Consider the following 10,746-nt stretch of genomic DNA (forward strand, 5'->3'; position numbering starts at 1 on the left):
GCTTCACTCCCAGATACGTAAAACGTTGCGTTGTCGAGCCATTCAGATATAAATTTACTTTAGGGTTATAAACATAGTGTATAGAAAACTTATATTCTCTCATTATTTATATGAGTTAGAATAGCATTGGTTTCTACTTTTGATTCTATTTTTTTGGGGAGAGGAAACATGTTTTATACTCTATAACCTAATGTGATACAAGTAAAATACAATTTAAAATTTATTTTTAAAATTTAAACTGCAGATACTAAAAGGATTTTTATTTTGAACTGCAACGTGTCTTTAGTAAATATAAACACAAAAACATCATACTGGGCTTACTATTATATTTATAAGGTCAAAATACTACTGATCTGTATGTGTTGTGAACCTTTACAAACAATTACAAATAATTATACAAACCATCGGATGAACAGCTATAACACATCGTAAAATCATTTATAACGGCCGATTACCGAGTACCAGTTTTTAATCAAATACATTTTTGCAAGATTAAAGAACAAAAAAACCGTTGTTGATATTTTATTTTTGAAATTTAATTTTGAAGTTATGAACAACTAGCTGTTACCTAAGGGCTTCACCCATCGAAGTGTTGTTATATACTTCGATGGCTTCACCCCGTTTGACTTAATAAGTAATAATAAAACTATTGATTGGTTAAGTAAAGCTGAAATAAGCAAAACAGAATACATTACCTAATACAAACAAATAATCACATCTGATTTTAATAAGGCAATGAATTGAAAGAATAAAATACAAATAAGCACAGCTAATGTTAATTTTACTGATCATAGAATATTAAGAAACATAAAACAGTAGTTTAGGGACTTCGAGTGTCTTAATTTTCTGTGTATAGTAAATTCCGTAGTATGTATTCCATAGTTTGAGCAGTATAAAACCAATTTAGAACTGTGTACATTACTTTTGCATACTGAAAACCCCGTTGACATTTGGTTACTAAAGAAAACATCTTATCAATATAGACCAGTTGAGAAACAATTATAAATAATGAAAATTGTTGAGCGGAACATAAAATATTGATACAGTTGATTTTCTGTTTATTACGTCAATAGTTGACAATAAACTGCCTGTAATTGGCTTCGTTAAAAAGTTTAAGTTTTCGTACAAGACAGAAATCATTCACACCAGCGCACTCTGTAAGTAGTTTAAACCAATTTGACGTTTATTTTAGCCGTAAACTGACTATAGCTTAACCTTAAGCATAGGCATGACAGTTCTAGTTATAATTATAGTTGAATATGCAAGGTATTCCCAAACTACTTTGTGTTTTACCATCTTTGGGACGGACAAAACACTACAAGAACTGTTATCAACTATTATCTCTGTATGATAAGTGCATTAAAGAAATAGATTGAAAACAAGTGTTTTAGTCGGAAATTCTACGTTTTTAAGTAGTGTAAGCATTGTTTTATCTTGTCAACTACTTTTTGAAAGCTCTTTAAAATTATCTTATCATTATCCTATAAAAAGGTATTAATCTCCGTGAGATTTCACAGCGTTGACATCCATACAATGTAAGTATTTTTGTAATAATTAAGTTAATAATAAAAATACAGTGCAAATTTATAGCACAGCATCACGAGCAGTCGTTTGTTGGTTTAACTAATCGTCTTAAAATTATCTGATTTAAAAATCTGTTTGGCGATGGTTATTGCTCATGGTATTACAAAATAATGTCCAATGTGAACTATGGAATTAATGTGAAACTGAAACAGCCATTAACACGAGGATAAAATCTCAATTTAATTTATGGGAATCATGGTGTTTATCATATTAAAATGTGTAGTGTAGAACTTTACCTTAATCAAATATGTAAACATGTTTAATGGGACCTAAAATACACATAAACCTTTACAGTATCTAAGTGTAAACGTGCATTTTCCAAACATATAAGTTTTAAGTTGAAAAATACAAAGAAAAGTTAAATTCATGTTTGCATAGCATTAACTTAGTTTTGTAAGTTTGAGACTCAAAATGCTATTTATAACTATAGAATACAGTTAACAATTAATTATTTAAATTTCTTCCCAAAACTCTGTGTGATACCTGAAAAACTATCGTGAATCCACATTCTCATGCCAAATATGAACATTTTTATCTCAACCGGTGTACCAGGTATTATGAAATTTGATTTTTTAAATCAAATGGTTATTAAACTTGTGTTAACACTTAATTTGAATTTAAGGTTTGCACAACTGGTTGTTTCTCTATGGTTTGTGGTGGCAACCCTGGCTGCCCCTACTGAAGAGGCCAAAGGCCAAATTTGGGCAGTTTTGGTTGCTGGTTCCAATACTTTTGATAACTACCGACATCAGGTAAGATTATGAATGTTTTTTATGTTAACTTTTTTACATCCTTTCACCATTTCATTGTGAATTCATTTGTTTAAAGATCAACTTAATAATTATTTTTTACTTATTGTTATACTGTGTGACATCTTAGTTTTAACTGAACCATTGTAAATTCACAGAATGTAAGTTAGGTCTCCATCTTTATTTAAAACCCAAGTTTTTTTTAAATATTTTCTCACAGTTTAACATCTTATTAATTAACATGTAATCGTCTTTAATTAATCCAACGAACTAGAGAAACCCAAGGACAATTTACCTTAGAGACGACCTACATCAAGGTTTCAAGGGTAGAATTTCACTCGTGATGTAAATTACGCCTCATTCACTAGTGACGTGTTCTGTGTAGGCGGACGTTTGCCATGCGTATCAGATTTTCCACCGTCACGGAATTCCTGACTCGAACATCATTGTTATGATGTATGACGACATTGCCCACAATGCCGAGTAAGTATAACAACTATATAAATTACATTTAAATCTCGTATTGTTTGGAATTAAGTTAGAATTTTATTACTTTGGTTTTTTATGTATTAACGTATGTTTTGTTTACCATAGTGGTGTGGAGCTTATGAACGTGTTTTAGTAATATAGATTGTTTTTTTTTTATTTTAAGATTCTGAATCAAACAAAACGCATTTTCATGATTTTTTGTGTTGAAAGAAACATGGTTATGGCAAGAAGGGAATGTCAAAGACTGAATTTTAGTTTGGGGTTTCGCTTTAGTTTTTAAAAGACAAGCAGATGACGCAATTTTTTTTACATAAAACGAAATAAAAATCTTTTAGTTTTTCAGGCAAAGTTAGGGCCACGTGGCCCTTTCTTACACTTAACCTGATATTCATGAATATAAACTGGCACATTTGTACATTTAGGTTTTTCAAGTTTGTTTCAATGTTATTTCGTTTAGGCCGAACAGCTTTATCAAAACTTTCACTAAAGTGTTTAAGTTACAAGTTGTTTACAAATTAGTGCCGTATTACATATTTTACGATGTCTCTATTGATTTTAATATCCTAAACACGTATAATCGAGTTTCATCATAAATGTAATCTGTGTAACTATAGGTTCATGCTGTGGAAGTTATAACTCGTGGTAGGTAAATATTTTTCAGGAAACCTGGGGTCTGTTTCATAAAAAAAATTAAAAATACAAATTAATAATATTAGTCTTGTAATTTGTAAAACCTGATTGATAAGTGGTTTACGTGTTGATAGTTCTCTTTCTGTTCAAACGTCTGTCTATCGATATGTCATAATGTTGGTTAGTAATAAAAATGTACCCGGTACGGAAGTTGGTATTCAATATTGGTTCTAAACAACTGTTTAAGTCCAAATGGCTTTCAGAAGAAACAAAAATCAACATATAACCTACCATAACTTACCCCAGTCCCAGTAGTAATGCAATGTTAAGAATCTTGGGACCAAGGAATCCGAATAATCTTATTATTGTGTTTGAATAGAGTGCAGAGAAAATTATTTGGACCAGTTCAAGATAACGAAGGTACAGATACGAAATAATAGAGAGCTAACAGAATCGTATATCTCCCAGGTATAAGTGTGCATAGACAGATATTTGTCGATGACATTAGTCAACTCCATTCAATTTACTCCTGTCTTTAAGTTTTATTCTTTACTGTTCTGTACCAATTAGCCAACTCTTTTGAAATATGACATTTGCTTGATTTTCGTTCTTTGTCTATATTCACAGGAACCCCAAAAAGGGCGTAATCATCAACAAACCCAACGGTCCTAATGTTTACGGACCTAAAAAAGTTCCGAAGGACTACACTGGTGATGATGTAAGTTGGTTTTAAATATTTATAAGTGTAACAATAACGTACTAAGTTGTTAAGATAATAGAGTATTGAGAATACAAATAAGGATTTTGCATAATTTTTTTACTCAACAAGAATTTAGAATAGCCTATTATTTTAATTAAGTCAATCGTTTTTAAAATTATTAGTCACTAAAATCATAGACATTTTGTCTATGCAAAAAAAGGCAAACTTTACAAAACTCATCTATTTTTAAATTAACAGTAATTTATAAGTTTTAAATTTTAACATTAAGGTTAAAAATTTATATATGTCAACTATTACTGAATAATTCATTGTTCAAAACAGGTAACTCCGCAAAACTTTGTCAATGTGTTGACTGGTAACAAGTCGGCAATGATCGGGAAAGGGTCAGGAAAGGTCTTAAAAAGGTAACGTAAATTGAATCATTATCCTATTTAAGTAATGCGAAGGTAATTTAACTTTGACTTTTTCTTAATTACTGATATATTAACTTCTACTTTTGTTTTGAAGCAATGTCTAATCGTTGTAAAATTCACTTTCATTAAACAACGGGTAAAACACCACAAATCACAATATTTATATAAATTAATTCTTAAACGAAATATCATAATTTCATAAATTATATTTTGTACCATTTGCACCGATCATTTGTAAAATGCTTTAAGGCTCTAAGACAGGTATTGACTTGTCACTGTTTACAGCGGGCCTAATGACCACGTTTTCATCAACTTCGTCGACCATGGTGCCACTGGGATCATAGGGTTTCCCAATGACGTAATGTACGCCAGTGAGCTTATCAAGGCACTGAAGACAATGCACAAGAAGAAAATGTACAAGAAGGTAAGCTACCTTTGACTTTCTGAACCAGGAGATATAACGCTCCTATGTCGGCGAGCGAGCTGGTCTAGTGGTAGAGCTCGGGTCTTTGGAGCCTGAGGGCCCAGGTTTATTTATGAATTTTATTCATATAATAATGCCACAACCCTCTAGGACTAGCCTGAAGTAATATTTAAAACAGTTCCGGGCTAGAAACTACCGTCCTAGGATGTGAAGGTGGGACAATAAAAAAGTACCATATACCGAAAGAGTAAATAAATACGCGTTGTCTGTAGGCATACTAGTACTAAGAATCTAAAGGAAACGTCAGAGAATAATAGGTCAAATGATTCATAGAGTAGTTCATTACAGGATTTTATTTTCTGCAGATTAGTTAAATGGAATTAGTTGTAGTTGTATGGTTACGATGTAGAGAAATGGTGATATATATGAGATTCCAAAATCTACTTTACTTTGGAGATATACATTTATCCACGGACAATCCGGTCTTTTTTGTGGGTCCCGCTATAAATATATTTATTAATTTGTACGTAATACAATAGCTTGAATAATTTATTCCATTAAATACTTAACCTACCTTAACAAGAAAATTGTCTCATATGTTACCTTACAACAAAAACAAAAAAACAATAATTAAATAATTAACGATATCAGCAATCTGACACATGCTATCTACCATTAGCTTGTCAGCAACCTTTATCATGGGTGAGCTGTGAGAGTAACTATGATATTTTATAGGGAACACCTCAAAAGCTTGAACAACTTTTGAACCATAATTGTTTCAGCTATGGGTTGTTGCACAATTTTTTTAGAAGGACCATAACACATTGAATTGATTCAAAACCGGCTTTATTCCTAAAATCAGATTTTTGTTATTTTATGTTTTTTTTATTTTAAAAATAACATAATTTACAATTACTTTTAAACAGTAATTTTTACGAAAACGGGAGTTGTACCATTTTGTTCAAAATTTAAAAGACCATACATATACTAATTTTAATCAAAATCGATTTTTTCCTAAAATCCGATTTTTGTTACTTTATGGTTTTCTTACGGGAAATAACATAAGTTACAATAACCTTTCAACCGTAATTTTTACGGAAATGGATTTTCCACCAATTTGTTTAGAATTGAAAGGAATATAACATACTAAATTTGTTATCAAAATCGTTCGGGCCATTTCGAGAAAATCCAATTTTCTGTTATTTTATGGGGGAATCAGCATCAAAAATGAAAATTTAAAAAACCCACTTTTTTGGGCTGAGGGGGCCCAAAACTGATAATCCACTAACAACTGAAACTCGTAAAAACAATACTTTCTCCATATACTATGGTATATGGGAGATTGTAAAAAATTATGGATATGAAAGTTTTTAAACCACAACCTTAATTAAGTTTGTATGTTTGAATATTTTGGACATGCCAACAGTATACTGTACACATTTTATTAGATTGCATTAATATTTGCAGCTAGTGTTCTACATGGAAGCGTGCGAGTCGGGCTCCATGTTCGACAAGATACTCCCACCCAACATCAACAGTGAGTGATTGACAGACATGTAGATAAGACAAACTGATTACAGCTTACATATTTCACAAGTTGTGTTTCACAACATGTCAAACCACTTGTTTTTGATAACCAACTTCCTGTCAGTTGATCCAACATGCATTGTTAGCTTACAAGATACTACATTGTGTGTCACTGCTAAAACAAACTTGTGTTATTGTTCTTGGAAACAAAGTATATTGTCGAGACGGTGTATTTATTCTTTGGTTATTACTTGTTGGTTGAAGTATAAAACATCGTATACTCCTGAAGAGCAGTCATTAAGCTTTGTTAATACATTACTGTGAGATACAAATAAATACATAAAAAAGGTTCATTTTCCCAGTTTACTTTGATGCAATTCAAAGTAAATTATTTCACATATGTCTTCTGGAGATGAAATGTCAAAAAGAAAAGCAGTCATTTTAGACGTGTTGCAGAAATCCATCAGAGGAGAAAACTACAGTTCAACTGGAGCTTAATTTGTAAACCTTATTTGTAGTGTTCTTCAAATATGGATAGCTGCAACACACCCGAATTAGTGCTAGTTTTGACACAGTTATCTCGTAAGGACTGTTGTAAATAATATTGTTACACGTTAAATAGAATTAAATTAAAATAATACTATGCTTGAAGAAGATTTTATGATATACTATATTAGTCAAACTTATTTACAGAACATTTAATAAACAACAGGAAAAACATATGTATAACAAAAACATTTGAATTCTCATTTAAGGAAGTCAAAGAGTATTATTTATAATAAATATAGTCCACTAATTATTATATGTAACAAGGACTAATAGTCCTTTGCCTTGGTATTCTACTTTTTAGTTCTCCTTTACTTGTACTTTTTGTATTAGACTGGGTACACATGTGGAAATTTAGTTTGAAGAATTGTAAATACATTTTTTATCATGTCAAATATATTTTTCAGTTTTTGCCACAACAGCGGCCAACCCGGAGGAGAGCTCGTACGCATGTTACTACGACGCCACTATAGGGGCTTACCTCGGCGACGAGTACAGCATCTCCTGGATGGAGGATATCGACTCTGTGAGTCAAATATCTACAAAAGAAACAGCCGAAATAAAAAGAACTGACTGATATGTCTCAACACATTGAGATTTTACGATGTCGTTAAAAGTTTCATATTATTTCAACAAAACCATACAAAATAATTTAATGATTTAAAATATCTTATTCATTTGTTTATAGTAGCATTTTTTTCGAATTCAATTTACGATTTTAATCCAAACTACTAAATTATTTTCAGAAATGTCATGACACAGTTCAATCTATAATATTTTATTAATTATACTATATTACAGTAGGTAATTTATTTAAACTGCAATTAAAATCAGGTGCATTTCCACTGAATATTGTGTTTTTGATTAGTGCTCGAGACAAACCATCTCGAAATTGTATCCAAACGATAGTATATTAATAATTTTTTCTAGCGAAAAATCTATATTTTGTTAATAAATGCAATGCATTAATTGACCCTTGCCGAATATTTTAGTAAATTTCACGTGGCCAAGATGTTGTTGTAATATGAATAAAGTTATTTTAATTGTACAATTTCAGGAGGAACATCAGAAGAACATGACCTCTGAAACCCTTCTGAAACAGTACAAAAATGTGGTAAAACGAGTGCAAGAGAGTCACCCCAGCATGTACGGCCAAAAGGCCTTGGACAAGAACAAGGTCATTGATTACATGGGTATGAGCAACAAGTCCTTCGTCGACACAAACATCATGTCGGGACCATTTAAGGTGATTAAATTTCAATTATAAATATAGATATAGATGTATCATAATACATTTTGTAATTGGTGATAGGCAAATGTTTCAGAATGAAATTGGTGGACGTGAGAAAAGCTCCATACCTTAGTCCGTCTTCAGTCTTAAATTAGACTGAATTTGGACGACTGAATTATGCTAATTTTTAAGACTGAAGACTGTATAAGGTATATAACCTATTATATATTTGAAAATCTGTCTTGGTGGCAAAGATGTTTAAATTTAAGTAGGATATGCCAAGATTCGTTTATTTTTTTGACTATAAAATACTAAATTAAGATAAAATATTTTTCAGGACGCTGTTTCTAGCCGAGATGTTGCCCTTCGTACATTGGAGAGGAAAATTGAGTTGACCAATGACGTGGAAAAAGTAAAAACACTCAGCCTTAAAAGGGATAATTTGATAAAGGTAATTGAAAACTTTTTAATACATTAATCATTTGTCATAAGTACAATGAATGAAAAAATCAAACCAGGGAAACCTCTCTATGTTTTATAAGTTTAAAAATTTTAAGTTATTTACTAAGGACTAATAATTTAAATACTCGTATATTTTGTAATCATTCGAATATTCAAACTACAATAGTCTACCTATGAAACCCTGAAAAATGATCTTAGACGAACCCCTATTGTCATTACAAAAGTCAAAAGTCATCATTGCTTAACTTATATTGTAAGTTTACTTCTTCATGCCCTTGTGCCTTTATATATCTATTTTATAACAGGTTAGCTCAAAATTAATTCATTGACTTAAAATAAAATATGTAAGCTACAAAATACATGGAAGTGCCAATAAACTTTTTGCAAATCATTTGTTGGAGTTTCCATTATTACTGTTTACGAAAGACAATAGTATATAATACTTAACATGATTAATAGAAAACCCCTTCAATTGCCCTCTGAAAACCATTAATGTAACATTTATAATAAGGTTTAAAACAAAAACGCTATGGCTAACAAGGAAATATGATGTTAATATAATTTGCGAATGTAATTTTCAATAAAACAACAACAAAAGCACCCTGATGTACAGTAAACCTTTATTTTAGGGAAGAAAATCTGTGGATAATTTGTTCTCTCAAATGATGGAAAAACTGAATAGAGCTGATGCAATTGAAGAGATTCGCCACCCTCTGAATTTGGAGATGATGCCTTGCTACAAAACTGTAGTGGACCACTTCAGGAGCAACTGTATCGACATTACCAAGGTAATTGAAATCTATTGTGGTACACATCTTAGTAAGAAATGTAGTAAAAGTCAATGTCCAGGTATTCGTAAAGTAAACGTATCAACCTCATACAATTAGAAGATAATAAATGTTGTCTGGAGAAGACTGGTTTTGATTTTACAAGCGTACTGGATTTATATGTTAAAATGAATCGAACCCAAACCATAGATATACCTAAATATCAACACATTTACTTAACTGTTTGAGTATCTAATGAATTGTTTCAGTCTACTTGAGTAACATGTCTACTAATTAATTATTAGTTCTAATTAATTAGTATTAGTTATTAGTTTCCCGTATTAATTATTTATACTTGAGAAACAATTAATTCACAATGCACACATAGACTAGCTTTTCCTAGGCTCCATAATCAGTTCTCCACAGGGAATATTGGAATTATCAAATAGCAACACTTAGTTTTTTTAAGAAAGATTTTTTTTATACAGTTTTATCGGTGAAGTTTAGGGTTTAAAAGAATAAATGATCTAAATTAATATATTACTTGATTTTATTCTATTTAGCAGATCTACTACAAAAAGCTAATGAATTAATGATAGATTAGCACAAACGTATTCTGGGTATAGTTTTTTTTGTTATCAGAATCAGTCTGTTTATACTTAGTTTATTGTTCGAGTATTGAGTACTATTTTGTACATATTATAATTTATTGTGATTCGCAAAATTTGAAATTATTTGATGTAAATAGTGACTTTTAAATAAATTCTGAGTACCGTAATCTTGTTTCAGAACACTTACGCATTGGCCCATCTATACAAGTTCGCCAACCTTTGCGTAGAAAAGACCTCCCCTGATGATGTCATCAAAGTGATATCCGAAGTATGCACTGAGCAGCACAAATCAATGTTGGGCATCAACTAATCAAAATAAAAATCTTTTAGTGTACTTAGAGAATGTTATAGGTTGTATAAATAAAACCGTTTGTTGTTTACATGTTTTAACACTTCTTACCTTTTTAATACATCCAGGGTCTATTATAAACTCCAATATTAAATAAAAATTGAGTTTACAGACTAATTTTCACATGATACGATTGAAAAGGTCACTTATTATTCTCTTGCTGTTACCGCGTACTGTTACTGTCTTGCTGTTGCTTGAGTGTTTGTTCTCTTGCACTCTTACTATTTTCGCTTGGAAAAAAGG

The 10,746-nt window shown here is 31.0% G+C and overlaps 1 protein-coding gene across 1 annotated transcript; it reads left to right on the top strand.

Moving 5' to 3' along the window:
• The first annotated feature begins 1,497 nt into the window (after positions 1-1,497).
• Positions 1,498-10,534, top strand: LOC129002584 (legumain-like). Its single transcript, XM_054430504.1, has 12 exons — positions 1,498-1,535; positions 2,207-2,336; positions 2,719-2,816; positions 4,080-4,170; positions 4,495-4,577; positions 4,872-5,010; positions 6,478-6,547; positions 7,491-7,609; positions 8,141-8,329; positions 8,652-8,765; positions 9,406-9,564; positions 10,333-10,534. Coding segments are annotated over exons 1-12 (1,326 nt in total). The 5' UTR covers positions 1,498-1,533; the 3' UTR covers positions 10,465-10,534.
• Positions 10,535-10,746: the final 212 nt, after the last annotated feature.

The sequence above is a fragment of the Macrosteles quadrilineatus genome, unplaced genomic scaffold (assembly GCF_028750875.1).
Source record: "Macrosteles quadrilineatus isolate MER2022 unplaced genomic scaffold, UCM_ALF_1.0 Scaffold_9__3_contigs__length_116548681, whole genome shotgun sequence".
NCBI classification, from domain to species: Eukaryota; Metazoa; Arthropoda; class Insecta; order Hemiptera; family Cicadellidae; genus Macrosteles; species Macrosteles quadrilineatus.

Bases quoted from the DNA above. Each gene is read 5' to 3' on its own strand.
- LOC129002584 (XM_054430504.1), top strand. The intron at 2,337-2,718 runs GTAAGATTATGA...TGTTCTGTGTAG, and splicing joins TTGATAACTACCGACATCAG to GCGGACGTTTGCCATGCGTA. The intron at 8,766-9,405 runs GTAATTGAAAAC...CCTTTATTTTAG, and splicing joins AAAGGGATAATTTGATAAAG to GGAAGAAAATCTGTGGATAA.